Here is a 17,841-nt window from a genome sequence, read left to right on the forward strand (position 1 = left end):
GAAATTACTATGAAACCCAACAACAAGTACCTTCGGAGACACCTGTAGAGCACCTTTATAATCACCCAGTTACGTTGTGACATTTGGTAGCACACAAAGTGTTCCTCCGGTAAACGGGAGTTGCATAATCTCATAGTCATAGGAACATATATAAGTCATGAAGAAAGCAATAGCAACAAACTAAAAGATCAAATGCTATGCCAACGGAATGGGTCAAGTCAATCACATCATTCTCTAATGATGTGACCCCGTTAATCAAATGACAACTCATGTCTATGTCTAGGAAACTTAACCATCTTTGATTCAACGAGCTAGTCAAGTAGAGGCATACTAGTGACATACTGTTTGTCTATGTATTCACACATGTATTATGTTTCCGGTTAATACAATTCTATCATAAATAATAAACATTTACCATGATATAAGGAAATAAATAATAACTTTATAATTGCCTCTAGGGCATATTTCCTTCACTGACCGGCGACGAAGACCCCATCGACTAGGAGTCGTTGTTGCTCGAGGCGGAGGAGGGCGATGAGGAGCTCGTCGTCCGCACACGCAGCCACGACTTTGACGGTTCCCACGGCTCCGATGACGGTGCACCTCCCATCGCCAACGCATACACAGAGTGCTATAGCCGCAACAACGACCACAAGGGACCAACGCCAAAGTGGTGATGTCCCGCTCTCATTTCCATTTTAGTTTTTAGTTAATTTAGTAGTATTTATCTATGTTGCGACGATGAACTAAATCTTTTGATCTAATCTACGGTGTTTATATGCCATTTAGTTTGAATTGTGTCCGTCTATATGTGTATATGATTGACGTTGGTAGTTTCTCACGTTGCATGGATATCACGGTTTTGAGGGGTCAAATTTGAGATATCCGATTGTGGACGCGACCATACAAGGGCTGACAGGTGTTGTTTTTGCTATATCCGGCTGTAGAAGCTGTAATGATGATTTTGTATAGACTTTGCTTAATTTCAATGAAAATGGAACATGGTGTGATGCCTTTGTTCTAAAAAAAATACCAGTAAGAATCCCGCTGCTGTCAATAGAAGAAGAACATGTTTCCTACATTTCATTTCGTAGTTCTGTACACTATGACTATCTGGCATCGTTTGAGACTTGGCGGCGCTTCATTCCCCAGCATCCATTAGTCAGCACACCCTACCTTCTCGCGGGCTATTGGATGATTTGTCCCACTTTATAAGGGGTTGGATGATTTGCTTCAGGGTTGTTTCAATGATTAGTGGCCCTCGGCCCCATCCGGCAGGTCTCACGGGGCAAATTATCTATACTACTATTAAAAGAGCAAACATAACTCCCTCTAAAGCCACACAACGAAGTGTACACAAGATAACCAGGACCCTCCGATCAAATCAGTTAAAACATATTCTACCGTTGATATTAAGTTAATAGTCTGCCATCCTAATCAATGGCTAGGATCGAATGTTCTGCCAAGCAGACGTTTGCCAATCCCCCTGCTGCCGTCTTCATCCGCCTTTCGCTGCATGATTAGCGGCACCCACAAATTGCTAATCACATCTGGTCGCTAATAAGCCTCCGCACATATCTGCCTCCTTCCTTTACGCGTTCTCGTCCACCTCTGCCCCTCCCGCACGCCGCCGCCAGCCCGAGCACGCGTACTCCCCTCCTCTGTGTTGATGCTGCTCAAGCATGCTTCCTTCTCTGCGCCTCCCTCCGGCCGCCGGCTTCCTCTGGCCGGACGGCCGCCGGCCTCCTCTGGCCGGACGACCGCCGGCCATGGGGTATGGGATGAAGGGACCCGGCCACCTTGGGATGGACGCCACGGAAGCGACTATCTGGACGCCGCCGCCTGGCGCGGGCCAGGGTGCTCGCGACGCGACCAATCGTCCACGTCGGCCCCTCACCGATCTGTGCCGGTTTTGCATCGCCGTGCCGCCGTCTTCATCCACCTCTCACTGCGTACTATTATGGGTGCTCGGCGAACAAACCCACCTACTGCCATATCCGTCTCAAGATTGAACGCACCTCACCCATCCTTCGTTTCACAGGTCAGCCCCCAATTTGTTGTGCCACCATCCCTGTCACTGCTTCACTGGTACAACAGATCCACTCGTGGTTTTTTCACATTTGAGAGAAGATGGATAAGTAACCAATTTGTGTCTAGATTATCAGCAATTCGTGCTATTTATCCATCAGTTTTGACCCCAGGCACCCATATCCCAAAGTGTTTATGTATTTGTGCTTCAAGAGATGAACAAATGCGCTCCTGTCTGATCGATATTTGTGAAAAATATGTTTTTGTTTGGCCATGCGGGAGGTGGATTTTCCCTTCAGGTTTTATTCATCTCTGTGATACAAACTTCACCACATTGGAGCTCAGACGTGTGATGTAGCCTTTGTTCATACTTGAATTGAATGCTCACGAGCTTTGGTGGTTGATATTTCGCTGGATGTTTGAACAGCCCTGGGCGGCTACATTGACGACCGAGTGAGCAAGCAGATGTGTAATGCAAAACATGTGATGTGCAGTTTAGGACCAAATCCACTGGGACCGATCGATGGAATTCAGAGGTGCATGTACTGACGAAATCTCATGGTGACTCTATTAATGTAGAATTAATTTTCAGAAAATGACTTTTCTTTGTTACCACTTAGCTGCAGTCTGCCGTATACCAGAAAGATCATTATGCATATTTTTTCTATGTCTTATATCCTAACATTCATTTCTTTGATGATCAGTACAACAGAACTTGTTGAGACCCTTTAGAGTGGTTATTTTAATGACTCAACTTCTCTCTTTTTTGTAAGGAACCTTTAGAGAAGTTGAAGCTGAGCATCAAAGTTTGGAATATTTTTACCAACAACCAAGAGATTCCCATGCCCTAGGGCCCGGTCATGTGCAGGTTGTGTCGCTCACCAAGAAAAGACAGCATCCATGATTGTTGATGGCTTTGGCCTTTTGATCCTGTGCTTTGTTGCCATAGAGAATTTGAGTGTTAGACTTCTCACAAGTCAATCACAAGTTCACCATCCATGATTGTCGATGGTAAACATTTAGTAAGTAGCGACTTCCTTGTTTTGCATTCAATCTAATCATAAGTTCATTAAGTTGAGTTCTGCGAGATGCTCCAGTGCTCTATAGAATGTAGTATTAAATATATAAAGGTTTCTACAAGATTTGCACAAGAAGGTAATGTTCCATCTTTAAATTGTCTGAGCTTGTGGGATGGAGCCAACTTTCTTACTTACTCGACGTCTATATCATGCATGTCTAGGGCGTTGTCTATATATTTTTAATGCGAATGATAGAGTAATATGTGAATGACATTTGCACTGGTGTAAGCTTGCACGTTTGCTACAGTAGAGAGAGTTGGTGTAGCATCATTAGTTTCTTTGTTGATATACTAACAAGTTACCCTGTTCGATTTCTAGACTGTTTGGAGCCCTGTTCGCTTGCAAGATTACTAAGAGCACCCTGCGCAATTCCTTGACTGTTTGACACAGCGAGCGTCGAGCGGAAGGGCTCCCGGCGGAGGCACAGCCGCCAGGGGCATCTCCTTCATTTGGCCACTGCTTCCCTTGGCCAACAGTGAATAGCAGTCGTGGTATCACGTCATTCACTTGCCTACCATAGATTGACCGCTGATGCGGGCGCTCCGCTCCACTACTCCATCTCATACTGTATATTTCCCCTCTTTATATCTAGATAAAGTATAGCATGTAAATATGCTTAAGTTCACAAATAGCTTTTTCCTTCTATCTTCACTTATACTATTTGGGTTAGTAAAAATGTAACTAAATTCAGCGGATGTGTTACTTGAAGCCATATTATAGGATTACTCAAGTGGTGTTGTTGATGATCTGATTTAGAATTTGGTATGATGTAACCATCAGTTCAGTAGATAATTCCTTTATATTATTCCAAAGTCTTGGCAATGAATTTGGATTAAAGTTATGAACATGATACACTGAAAATTGGTAGAAGGACGTCATGAATTTGTAATTATAGGAAATGATTTTACTTTCTAGGTCTATTTATTTATGGTCTTGCTTCTTAATTTGGTTTTATCTTGGGTGGATTTTCAAAGCAGACATGAGTGTTTAGCATGCCTTCTTTAATGGTAAGAAACACATTAGATATATTTGAATTTTAGTTGAGTAAATGAGTATGAGTACAAATAAATTAAAAACACGAAGCAAAACCTTTGACGTTTCATTGATTAAGCAGAAGATTGTCCAGTTAATCACGGAAAACCAGGAGAAAAGCAAAATAAAAGTGCCAAGCCCACTCTAGAACACCATAAACACACATGGCTAAGCCCACACTTGACGGCGTGGCGAATGCCACAAAGCCGACCACACAAACACACACTAGCTAGGGGACTCACTCCGCCGAACAAGCCGCTCTTCCATCACCTACCGGAAAGAAGTCATGAGGCACTCTTCTGCGACGATGAAGAGATGAGCATTTCACATGCCCGTAGTAGTTGCAACCCACACGACATGAGGTCCAAGTCGTCGAAATTGCAAAGCTCTCGGGGCCACTGCTCTGACGTTCATTGCTCCAAAACGCCTTCACTCAACTGGTACTGCTTCTAGAGTCATCGCCCTGACATGCCATGGCAAAGACGTATGTTGCACGTGCATGCTTACTAGTCAGATGAAAAAGTAAAATAGGGCAAAAATCCAATTTATCGCCTTCTCGCAGCGCGACCAGAACGCCTGCAGCTCTTGGGCCAACTCCTCCTGACCTCCTTCTCTCTCAAAAAAAGAAAAAAAAACTCCTCCTGACCTCCTTCCTGCCGAACATCACCGTCCACCCACCGTCAGGTGGTCGCGTCCGCCGACGACACGCAGCTCCGCGTGCGGGAGCTTCGACTTCAGGTGGCTGCTGCTGCACTGGACCGGGGCCACCTGGTCTGCGTCGCCGTGGACGAGTCTCGCCGGCACCCCCGCCGACCAGATCCGGCCCACCCGTCCCTCGAAGAAAAGCAGATCCGGGCCACGCGTAATACGCCGACCACAACCCTAGCCCGAATCAGCCTCCGCCGGCCGCCGCTTCCGGTGGGGAAGAGGATGCCGCTTGCGGCAGCGACCGAGGACGAAGCGTGGCGCCCTTTCACGTCTCTCATCCAGGTCGACGCCGACCTCGCCCTGGCGCGCGTCCTCAAGGAGCAGGCAAGTTGCGAGATCTCGCGGCCCCGGCCGTCCCCTTCCCGTCCCTAGGGTTCCGAGGCGTGCGATTAACATCCCGTGTTTTTTGTTTCGAGGCAACGATCAACATAGTAACATGTAAATATCCCGTTTGGATGGGCGCAGGAGCGGGCATACATGATGCTCCGGATTAACGGAGGGCTGCGGCAAGGACAGCGATTGCGGGAGCTCCGAGGCCGGGAGCTATGAGTCGGTTCACCACCACGAGCACCCAGGCGACGGCGAGGGTGATGATGCCGATGATCTTGATGCTGAGGCTAAGGGTGAGGGTGAGGGAGAGGATGAAGGCGAGGACAAGCTCTGTGAGGAGAGCGAGTTTGTTGAGGGGTTTGTTGAGGATGAGGACGAGGAACCAGAGGTAGACCTTGCAGAGTACAGGATGCTGAGGCTTACACGCGAGTGCTTCAGGACGCCAAGGAGCGTGAGGTTGCCTTGCTGGGACCAGGATTGTGAGTACAAATGGGTGTTCTTTTTTTCAGTTCACTTTACATTTTGAGGTTGGTTGCTGACGTGCAATTTGGCTTTTGCCTGGTAGGGCGAGCAATGGACATGTTGAGGATCACGTGAACGGCAAACAGGTAGTGGTTTATTTCCTTATCTTGGATGGATTTAGTTCTTATATTTGGAAGTTAGAAATTGCCGTATCCCCGTATCTGTATCGCCGTGCCCCCGTTCTTGTGTTGGTGCTTCATAGGTTGTCTAGTCCTGCTTTGGTCAGATGAAAATATAATGGTGAAAGAACAAGGGAAGACTGGTTTGTTGAGCCTGTGTGCATTTTCTTTCTCCGTTTGGGCTTCGGTTTCTTAAATATCCCCACTGTCTACAACTTGCCTAGGGGATTCATAATAGTGTAGATAGTCACTCAAAATGTTGCTAATTACCAACATTTATGCACGGAAAACATAATCTTCTTTATTATGTTTGCCATTAGAGATAATGTTGTGTTTGGATGTTGTATGTAATACTATGTATTCAGCCTTTGAATTGGGAATTGGTATTGGGAGCCGCCTCTAATTCAGCTATTTTGGATGCCCTCTGTGTTACCCGGTGGAAATATGCATCAATACAAAGTGTGACTTCCTCCCACTTGTGCACGTCCCAGCGCAATACCGAGTGCAGGGCCTCCGATTTGCTTGGAAACATTTGCCCATCCGCAAAACATACTGTTCGTCACAAAGCATAATCTCTAACTCATGTAAGTGTAACTATGCAATTCCAGAGTTTGTCATCCAAACAGGATTTGGTATTGAAACATAACTGAAATTTCATGAGCCAATTCAGTGCACAACCAAACAAATGAATTCGTATTCTTGTCCATTTCAATTTCCTTGTTGTATTGGTATTCCAGCCAATTCAATACTGAAGCCTCTAATAGAAACATCCAAACAAAGCCTAAGTTATTTGCCATTAGACCTAAACTCAGTTACAATCTTGACTTATGTTAGTCAAGTAATAAATTCAAGCTTTGGAAAGTATAGAGGTGCCTACATAAATGAAACAAATGGACAGTCATCATGTGTTAAGTATTGAAGGTCGCGACGTTACACGCACCGCTTAATTTTGGTTAACGTGTGATTAAGCATGCACTTTTGTCAAAAAAGGACAAAGGAGGTTGCAAAATGCTCGCTAGGTGCGCTGGAAAAAACCTTGCACATAACTCTGTTCTCAGCATGGGTTATATATCCAAAAGCTTAGGGGGCTGACACAATAGCTAGGTGGACCCATAGATTAGAAATATTGAGGCATAAATGCTTTACCAAACTAGAATTCATTTCATAGGAGCATATTCTCGTCAAGAAATTATTTATGACCTTCGAATTGTAGCCAACCAACTTCGGATAAGGTGTATCCCTTACTAGGAAAAAGGCAGGCCTTGCGATGTGCAGAGGTTGCTAAAGCAAGAAAAACATTTTCATCATTCGTGTCTTAAGAGCAACTCCAATAGCTCCCGTATCCTTAAAAGAACCATTGTCTACGGGAAGTTGAGGCAAAGAAGGCCTCCAATAGCTCCCGTAAACCTGATTTTCTATGAGATCCCGTATAATTGCCCTTAACTCCCCTCATGTTCATGAGAAGATGACCTTCCCGTGTAATTTTGGTGAGTAGGAAACCGCCTTAAAGTTCACGGGTGGAGCTCTGGAACACCATCGTGCCGCCTTCGGCTTGTCGCTGGCCCGCGCTGGCCCATAGCTTGCCGTCGCGCCGCAAGTTGCCGTTGCACCGTCGCTTGTGATCGCGCCTCCCCGCACCACTGCTTGCCGTAGCACAGCCATGTGCCGTCGCCACTAGGAACTTAGCGCCGGTCACCCAACTAGCGTCGCAATGTCGACGGGCAATGTCAAATTTTAGGGGAAGATGTTTATGGGAACTAAGAAAAGACCTCATGGGACAACTTCCGCTAAATTATACAGACTAACCCGTAAAACCACTTTTACAGGAAGGTTTTTACAGGAGCTATTGGAGTTGCTCTAATACAAATAAATCAAGTTTAAGATTCACTATATGTATCGATATAAATATAACATAAGGTAAGTCCAGGGACCATGCAAATACAACTACAACAATTGAGTAAAGATACATATAAAAATGTATTTCTTTTCAAAATTATCAAAGATATATTCATCTCCATGCCAAGTTGCTAACAATAGAAGATAATCACTGACCGGCATGAAAAAGATAAGATCCATCTTTTTCACTAGTTGGATTACTCTGGCCTGCCACCAATACAACCCTACACGTATCTTCTTAGATGTATCTTTACTTAATTGTCAGGGTTGTATTGCATGGTTTCTATATCTTATTATGTTTTATTTACTTGATATGATTTTGGTTAACACATTAATGATTTTTTTCTTTTCTTCTGTTAGCAACCTCCCAACATGTAGATTGATTGATATATTTATGTAGATGTCCTAGAATAACCAGTGCCAATTAAAGCTCGTCACATATTTGGATGTGAATAAGTGACAATATATAATACTAGGCATTTATTCTAATATATTTTGGATGCGAATAAATATGGATAATTGATTATTAATTTTCCTCCTAAAATAGTCTAGGTACAAGACCTATATATGTCTTTCACATCAGCTTGTAAACAACTTCTGACATTTGAAAAACTTAAATCTACAACTCTAAATTTTTGTGCATTTATCTCCCACTATGAGACAAACCACATGCAAAACACAACTTATTTTGGTCGGGTAGGTCCCACCAGTCATGTGATCAATGCGAAGAGTAGGCACCACAATATTTTGTTGCGTTTGCGGGGTTAAAGAATTCTTCATTTTCTGTTTTGTAACATGTCGGAAACAAAACAACCGCAAGGAAAAGATGGGACAGTTTGTAGGCCCACCAAGCATCGGAGGCACCAAGGAGAAGCAGACCCAGCCAAGCAATACGTTCAGCTACCTCCTCACCACAACTACTTCGGCTACCACCGGAGCGTAGGCAAGTAGTGAGGCCCATGTGAGGGAATCCTACGACCACATCTGACCTTTCTTAGGTGGTGCATCACACTTTGGTCTTTTGGTCTTGAGCGTCTCCCCCTCCTGAGCTCCCATCTTGACAACCTCATGTCAGTCGTACGGTGCTGGCGTAGGCCCACGTTATTGTTGCTTTGCACCGGCATGGTATGACCGACATGGAGGTTATCGAGATGGGAGCTCAGGGCGGATGAGACGCTCGAGGCCGAAACACTAGAGCGTGGTGTGCCACCTTATGAAGGCCCGTGGTGGTCATAGGATGCCCTCACAGGGGCCCGACTACTTGCCTGCCAGCGATAGCGGGCCAGTTTTGGTTAGGAGGTAGCTGAATGGATTGCTTGGCCAGGCTAGTTCTTTTGGGTGCCGCTGATGCTTGGTGGGCCTCCAGACCTGTCTCATCTTCTCCTTCCGATTGCCTTGTTACCGACATACCAAAGAACAGAAAATGAAAATTTTGTTAGGTTCGCAAACTCAAAGAAATACCTTATTACCTAATCTTTGTACATATTATGTGCTTAGCGGAACCCACCCGAAATAAATTGTGTTTTGCACGTGGTTTGTCTCTTCACGAGAGACAAATACGCAAAAGTTTAGAGTTAATAGATTTAAGTTCGTTCAAATGTCGGGTGTTAGTTTCCGCACTGATGTGGAGGATATATATAGGTCGTGTGGCTACGCTATTTTAGGAGGACAAAGAGTAATTGATTATTCATATTTATACACATCCAAGTATATGACATTAAATGTCTATTACATATTCACATGCAAATATATGTGGAGCTTTAATTCACACTATTTGTTCCAGCATACACACGCACATATATTCTCTATTACCTGATAGGATTATGTTTTCTGGTTTTTTGAAGTTGGGGGGGGGGGGGGGGGGGGGCTGGCTTGGACGTTTATTAGGTATACATTTAGTGAATGTTGTTGCATTGTAGTTGACTGGATTCGTCGTTAGTTGGCTTTTTTTATTCGTTCGTGACGTGACTATGTGTGTTCATGCAGGGCTGTCATGCTGGGTTTCACGCGTGATGTGACCACGTGTTCTCATGTAGCACCGCTTATGACGCTGTTTCTGGGTGCCGCTTAATTTGCCACTAATTATAAATAGGGGGTTGAGGTTCCTGATTGATCTTGCTTTATTGTGTGTTCTTTCTTTATATTGTCTGATTTATGGTTTGCGGAAGTTACTTTGGAGGGGGATCCCGTCGTTGATCGTCCTACTGGAATTCGGTATGTTAGTCGTGTGCGTGGTGGACAAGGTCGTGGTCCGGCTCTAGTTTCTGTTGCTGGCCGTGATTCTCTCGGTGCTCTTTTGTTGTGGATGGGTGTGTCTGTGCCGTCTGGGTGTTGGCTGTTCGATGATTCTTCTGCTGTTGGTATGTTTGACTTGTTTTGTGCTGTTGTTGATATTTTTCTGGATGCCTGACGTTTGTTTTACAGTACGGGGTGAGGAGAATTTGATTGATCCGTAGTTTAACAAGTTAGCTAAGTAGAGTTTTTCTATAGAGATGCGGACCCAGACCTGAAACTGATGGCATATATCCAGGTTGTTTATGAACATACAGGTTTTTGCAGCCTTTTAATTTAGTACTGGTAGATTTTCCGAACATACAGGTCATAAATCACTCCATGTTTTTACAGTCTTTTGATTCAGTACTGGTATATTTTCCATTGGAGTTTTACAAGAACATCAATTCTTGGCCATGCATCTTGACTACCAAAAAAAACGAAGAAGCAGGAAATGCTTTTTAGTACTAGATATTTGATGCATAAGAGTTTTATGGCTTCATGACAGAGGCTAAAAAAAGGTGCAAGAATATGTCGCAGTTTGGCATACAGCTGGATAGAAGTCCTGCTTTATTTTTCATTCGCCTAAGATGTGTGTGATTTCTTAATTTGTAGCGACAAAGGATAACCTGAAGCTTCTTAAATCATTAATTTTCTCTCTTGCAAGTTTCATTTCTGCAAATAACATCACAGGAGAGCTGCCCTCAAACTTCTGTATGCTCACAAACATGACATATTTGTATGTCTCATTCACGTCTAATTAGTAATTTTCTTGCTTTAGTGACACGTCTGATTTTTACAATCTGAAAAATGTCCTAACAGAAGCGCCAAGGGCTTCTTTCTTTGTTGGATTATTATATTATGTTCTGTAAATTACATAGAGCTGAAGGAGAAAAATGGTAGAAGACATTCTTTGCTTATGTAACACCAAAAGGTTGGTACCAGTTCAGCTTGTGTTCCCTTAGGTTGATTTGTTCATTGAGACGCTGGTAAATTTATGAGCATCATCGACTGGATATGGTCCTTTCAGATGGATGATTGTTTGTATGCATTCTTTTTGTCACAATTTTTCCATGATGAATTGCAAGGGTGGATCAGTGCATCGGTTTTTTGTGTCATTGCAAAGGCGTGGCACAGCCCTAAAGCCATTGGCACACCCCTAATAACAGTTGCCCTAGGGACATTTGCGCATGCAAGGTTTTCCTAATAACAGTTGCCCTAAGGACATTTGTGCATGCAAGGTTTTCCTATCGTGTGCTTTATGTACTGCACACTTGGCTGATACATTGCTGAACTCCACACTTTTTTCGCATCTTCATAAGAATTTAGAATTTAGATACTTGCTTTACTTTGGTGCTACATTAGCTCATACCTTCATAAGAAGATGTGTAGTAGCTGTAGCCTACATTTCCCGAGTTGCGGTTTGGTCATGACCGCAGTCACGGCAACGTTCTTCCTGCCCAAAGACGGGGATACCAAATGCACAATTGCTGCTTTGCTGTTATGAGAAATACAGTTCTTACTGACGATGTTCTGCCTGTTTCTTGTGTAGGAGATGGCTACAGGGTACGAGATTGTCAGGAGGGCATATACTTGTGCTGTAAATTTGTCATCCAACAAGGTGATTGGTCTTTGCATAATTGTGAACTGGTGTGGTGAGCCTCCCCTTCGTTGCTCTGGTTTACCAACGGCAGTCATATCTTCTGAGGTTGCTTTGCTTGGTTTGTACAGACAGATTAATAATTTTTTAGAGCTACTTGCTGAACTTCACCTTGTATCTCCTCTGAACTTTCTGTTTAGCTCTCTATTCAGAAATCGATTGTGGAGTAAATGCCCAGAACTGTATGAGTTTATGGGCTTTCCCCCTGCATGCCAATGACTATGTTACATCTGCGAATTACCTGATGCATATATGCCAACTTTCTTCTCATGTCAAATTTGCATTTAGGTATTGTGTCTATGACCTTGTGTATTTTCTTGATATGTAACCCTACGGCCTTATAAGAAGACTGTTGAAAACAATGTCTTGGATGGGTTATCACATTCAATGATTTCTTTATGTGGCATTTTTTCAAGGCATGCACAGTTAAATTTTGTGGCCTAGGCACCTGGCTGTACACAACAGAATTTAAGAAAAAGGAGAGAAAAAACAGAAGGCTAACAGACTTTCAAGACGAAAGCTAAAATGAAAAGAATCTGGTAACAATGTTAGCACTATTTATTTGTATAGGTATAGTATAATATAGGATTGCAGGTTCTCCCACTTCAGAAAGATATAAGGTGGTATTAAATGATATAGCACACTGACAACTGATTTTTATGACGTGGAAGAAGAGGAGCGAAGTACTCCCTCCGTCCGGAAATACTTCATCAAAATAGATAAAAATGGATATATCTAGAACTATAAATACTTGTCATCAAAATGGATAAAAAGGATGTATTTAGAATAAAAATACGTCTAGATACATCTTCTTTTATTCATCTTGATGACAAGTATTTTTGGACGGAGGGAGTATAAGATTGACATTGGATCATTCATGTTGTGTATATAGGTTAAAGAATTCTATATTGATAAAATTTCAGAATTCCTGTGTTTGCTATGGAATTTCTGGTTTTCTTAGTTAGAAATCCAATTATCTAAATTTTAAACAAGAAGCAGTTGCCCCCATTGGCAAATGATTATCCATCAGTCGGAGGAAATTTGGATCGACAAAAAAATCAAGCAGAGGAATAGTAATAGAAGAGTAAAAACATTTAACTTAAAAGAATGGACTAATAGGGTCGACTATTTAGCCAACTTTCATAATTAAGTATATGGGCAACTATTGTCTCTACCTGTCCGATCTTACAATTAAAGTTAGGATCTTACAACTAGTTATTGCCACATCTGAGTGACACAATCAAACACAAAAAGGAAAATAAGAAGAAAAAAATACCTGCATGAATCTTCACCTAAAATTAGGAACATAAGATTTAGATGTGCAATACTTAGGCTGGTCATAGTGGGAAGTAACTTAGATTAGTAACATGCATATATTAGTATTACTACCTTTATAGTGGGTACTACTCCCTCCGTTCCATAACATAGTATGTATAGATTTTTTTTTAATGTCAAACTTTATAAACTTTGACTAAGTTTTTAGAAAAAACTATTTATATCTATAATACCGAAAATATAAAATATGAAACCACATCTTATATATGAAACTTCATCTTATGATGAATCTAATGATATATGTCTGGCCCTCTAGATATATAAATGTTTTTGTCACAAATTCGGTCAAAGTTTGTGAAGTTTGATTTTTCGAAAAATATATATGCACTATATTATGAAACGGAGGGAGTAACATATATGAAGTGTCATGTAACCCTTCATTTATTTAGTTTTTGACTCATTTGCTTTCTGGTGTGTTATGTTACAGTAAGATATTATGTTACTACAAACACCTCTTTTCTTATTAAATATTTGCCACGTAAGCAAATTTGTATCGGGTTGCGTTATGTTACTAGCTAAGTTATTCTTACTATGACCAACCTCAGGGCACATCTTAGACGTACTTTAGCAAAACTGTTAAACTTACACAAAACTATATGAAAGTAAACAATTATTGGAAAAAGTATATAATGACCAGCAATAAAAATGTTTTATTATGGACTGCACTATTTGTGAATCGTTATGTTTTTAAGGTTAAATATACTGAACGCATGCATACATTAGAACCAAAGTACCAAACAAATCCTTCTTTGACATTGTTGGATGTGTGAAGTGGGGAAGTGCATGGATAAACTCGGATATATATGAGCCCATTTCGGAAAACACATTTTCAAATGCTAAAAAATTCTAAAAAAAGGTCCATGTCCTATGTGTGTGCATAAAGTTTCATAGAAAAATAACATTTTTTGTGGTCCGTGCAAAAAGACAAAAAAATTATGTCGTGGAACGCTATTTAGAAGCACTAAAATTTGTCTTTATTACGGAGACAAAACAAAATGATATTTTTTCGCAAAACTTTGTGCCGCGCACACACATTTGCGAACATGTATGCATGATTTTTTGTATTTTTTTGACATTATAAAACATGCTTAAAATGCATTTTTTTGAAAAATGGGTGCATATGCCATGCGTGCAGGACGTGCCTCTCCTGCGTGTGAGTTTGAGCTCTCTTCATATCATTGGCACATGCATATGCTCTTTTTTAGTGTGCATATAAGACAAAATGATGTTGTAAGCATAGATTTCATCTAAATTTGACTTCACAAAATGCTCTGTGACTCAAATCTTTCATCCGATTTTAAATCTTTGAGGTGAGAGCTTCAAAAGTAGATTTCATGTTGGTATGTTTTGATAATTTTTTTATCCAAAGTTCCAAAGTTACCTCACCGGCACCCCTCAAACCCAACCCAAATTTGGGGCGGGTATGGGAGGCTCGGACCATCCCACCCTGGTCCATCTAGACCCAACACGTATCCCCACCTAGACAAACTCTAGACCGCAGTCAAACCACACTCCATTCCACTTGCCGCCTGCTCCTCTCCTTGCCCCCCTTTCGATCCAATGTCAAGCTCCGGCAGCGCACCGTCCGATGGCGATGACCCCGTCAACTCGGAGTTGTTGTTGCTCGAGAGGGAGGCGGACGATGAGGAGGAGCTTGTCATCCCCATCACACCGCCACGACTCCGACGGTCCCCACGGCTTCGATGACACACCTCATGCCGACACATACACAGAGGGCCATAATTGCAACGGCGACTGCAAGGGGCCGACGCGGAAGTGGTGATGTCTCAGTGCCGCCCTCGCTTCCATTTTAGTTTTTAGTTAATTTTGTTTTTATCTATGCTGCAATGATGAATTAAATCTTTTGATCCGATGAACCGTGTTTATATGCTCGTATGGAATTTAGGTTGAACTATGCTTATCTATATGTGTATATGATCAACATTTGTAGTTTCTCACGTTGCATGGATAGCACGGTTTTGAGGGATCAGATTTAAGATACCTGATTGTGGACGCGGCCATAGGAGGGCTGACTGGCCACTGTTTGCGGATGCATCTGTGAGTGTTTACGGGGGCTGGTTTTGCTATATCTGGCTATTCCGGCCCATTGTAGGGGAGCTCTAATGAATGATTTTGTATAGATTTTGCTTCATTTCAATGAAAAATGGAACATGCGAATCAACTTGTGGTTGAGTTGGTTAGGTGGACAGTGGTATCCCCAACCCATCAGGGTTCAAATCCTGGTGCTCGCATTATTTCTGGATTTATTTCAGGATTTCCGGCGATGTGCTTTCAGTGGGAGGAGACGTTCCCATCGACGACGAGGCACCTACGGTGACTTCGTAAATCTCAAGATGATATACCGGCTCAGTCTTTCGGAGGTGCTCGTAGGGGTAGGGTGTGTGTGTGTGCGTTCATAGGGATGAGTGTATGCGCGTGTATATGTTTGTACTTATGCTAAAAAAAAGAAAAATAGAACATGGCGTGATGCCTTCATTCTAAAAAAAATACGAGCAAGAATCCCGCTGCTGTCAACAGAAGAACAACATGTTTCCTACAGTTTCCTCCTGTAATTGTGTTAAAAAAAAGTTTCCTCATGTAGTTCTGTACACTGTGACTATCCAGAATCCATTAGCCTGCACACCCTACCTTCTCGCAGCCCGACCAGAACGCCCGGAGCTCTTGGGCCAGCTCCTCCTCCCTGCCGAACACCACTGTCCGGTGGTCGCGTCCGCCGACGACACGCAGCTCCGCGTGCGGGAGCTTCGACTTCAGGTGGCGGCTGCTGCACTCGACCGGAACCACCTGGTCCCCGTCGCCGTGGACGACCCTCACCGGCACCCCCGCCGCCGCCAGCGCCTCCAGGTTCCGGTCCTGTGCCCTCGCCCCGCCGCAGATCACGTTGTGCATCGTGTGCCACGCCGAGTGGTGCGTGTGCCTCGTCAGGTCCCTCACCACGATGTCCACGCCGCTGCACGCACCAACATGAAGCACATTCATGAGCAAAATGGCAGAGATCCAGGCAAACGTGTTCCTGTTCATGTCTGGGCTCTGGATTAATCCGAGTTAATCGTGATTGATCTGATCGCTTACCTCGTGCGCGTGACGATCTTGATGAGCCACTCCCAGAACCGGTGGTTCTTGCAGACGACGAAGCAGATGGTCCTCCCGATGTGCTCGTACCAGGACATCACCGCCGAGCCGAACAGCAACGGCGGCCAGAGCTTCTTCTCGGCGAGTCTGCGCAGCGCCACCTGGCTCGCCCTCTCCTCGCACGGCAGGAAGTACGGCTGCCACCAACACGACGCGATCGATCCATTAAGCAGGAAGTACATCTCAGAATAATTCAGAGCTCCGATCGGGTGCGCGGCGTGCGTACCGGGGCGACGAGCGTGACCGATTTGACCCGCGCCGGGTGCTTGGCGGCCAGGGCGATGGCGATGGTGCAGCCCATCGAGTGGCTGACGAGGTGGAAGGAGCCCAGGTGGAGCGGGTCGATGAGGCTCCGCTCGATGGCCTCGACGTGGTCTCGCAGCGTGTACGCGCAGTTCACCGGCTTGGGGCTGTCGCCGAAGCCGAGGAGATCCACGGCGACCAGCCTGCGGTGGTTCGCGGCGGCGGGTTCGGGGAACACGGTCTGCGCCCAGAAGGAGGAGGAGGACGTGAAGCCGTGGATGAAGATGGCGTCGTCTCCGCGGTCACTCTCGCTTCGCGTCTCCTCTGCACCTGTGAAGTCGCGGGCGTTAATGTCGTCGTCACGCACGGCACGGCAGATCATGGCGGCGACGTTCGCGCGCGCACGCACGCGGACGGAACAATTCTGTCAAGGACAAGAACGATCGAGCACACGGACACGGACCTTTGTTGGGCGCCGTCGGCTCCTGCAGGACGAAGTGCAGCCGGTCGCCGCCGTTGCTCCGCCACTTCCCGCACTTCCCGCATCCGCAGTCGGACCACCTCGGGCTCCGCGCCTTCGTCGGCGACGCGTCCTCCTTCCTCCTCGTCCCCCCGCCGACCGGCCCGAGGAGCCGCAGCAGCGCGTCCCGGCACGCGCTCCTCCGGACGTACAATGTGTCGGACACCCCGTCGTCCTCCTCCCCCGCCGGGGCCTTTCCCCGGCTCCGCTGACAGTAGCAGCCGAGCGGGCTCTCCTCCAGGAATCCGTCGAGGACGCCGTAGACGAGGCAGAGGAGCACGTCGACGACGTCCAGGGCCGCGAACACGGCGGCCGCGAGCGCCGCCATCGCGGCCCCCGGCCATTCCGCGGGGCGCGACACGAGATCTGCGAGCGCGGCCATCGTCAGCCCGTGAACGATCGGAGGGTGGGTGGCGCGAAGGGAAGTGGATGCGAGTCGTGCGGCTGGGAACGCGCGGCGCTTGTGCGCGGCGCTGCTCCACGTCGCGGCGTTGGCGCGTGTGCCGGGACCAAATCCCCGCGCGTTCGGGCGACTCGTCGTGCCGGCGGCTTCTGGTTTGGTCGGCTCGACGGCGACGGGTCACCGGAACGTTCACGTGTGCACGGCAGTCGGCTCCGATTCACCGGGAACTTTTCTAGATTCTGTGAAAGTTCAGCCGTCCCGCGTCGACATCCCGTGGGATCGGAGGGGGAAGAAAATCTAAGACCCGGTCGTACGAAACGAAATTGGAGACCCGATTCCTTGCGTGACACCTGGCAATACAAATCTTAAAGCAGCCCACCCGTTTCCCACGTTCCACGCTCTGCCCTTTCAGCTTCTAATCTGAATCATCTTCCTAACAGAAGCTCATCTTCGTCCAGCTGAACCCCAGTGCACAGACGCATCAGAGTAACACAAGGACGGCGAGATGCTTAACCATGCAGCATGCGTAGTGCGTCGGTGGT

General features: G+C 45.3%; 1 protein-coding gene and 2 long non-coding RNA genes across 3 annotated transcripts; 2 read left to right on the forward strand and 1 right to left on the reverse strand.

Annotated features, from left to right (window-relative positions):
• Positions 1–1,561: 1,561 nt before the first annotated feature.
• Positions 1,562–3,912, forward strand: LOC125535592. The gene is made up of 3 exons (XR_007294728.1): positions 1,562–2,041; positions 2,456–3,050; positions 3,426–3,912. It is a non-coding gene; the product is annotated as an uncharacterized LOC125535592 (long non-coding RNA).
• A 1,400-nt stretch (positions 3,913–5,312) lies between these two features.
• On the forward strand, positions 5,313–11,915 carry LOC125535591. The gene is made up of 3 exons (XR_007294727.1): positions 5,313–5,656; positions 5,743–5,785; positions 11,538–11,915. It is a non-coding gene; the product is annotated as an uncharacterized LOC125535591 (long non-coding RNA).
• A 3,527-nt stretch (positions 11,916–15,442) lies between these two features.
• LOC125535590 (probable lysophospholipase BODYGUARD 4) lies at positions 15,443–17,386 on the reverse strand. Its single transcript, XM_048698659.1, has 4 exons — positions 16,840–17,386; positions 16,360–16,706; positions 16,074–16,270; positions 15,443–15,951 (listed from the first exon to the last, which is right to left on the reverse strand). Exons 1-4 carry the CDS (start codon positions 17,276–17,278, stop codon positions 15,612–15,614), a joined length of 1,323 nt encoding a protein of 440 aa, XP_048554616.1. The 5' UTR covers positions 17,279–17,386; the 3' UTR covers positions 15,443–15,611.
• Between the last annotated feature and the right edge of the window lie 455 nt (positions 17,387–17,841).

The sequence above is a fragment of the Triticum urartu genome, chromosome 2, assembly GCF_003073215.2.
Source record: "Triticum urartu cultivar G1812 chromosome 2, Tu2.1, whole genome shotgun sequence".
Classification (NCBI taxonomy): domain Eukaryota; kingdom Viridiplantae; phylum Streptophyta; class Magnoliopsida; order Poales; family Poaceae; genus Triticum; species Triticum urartu.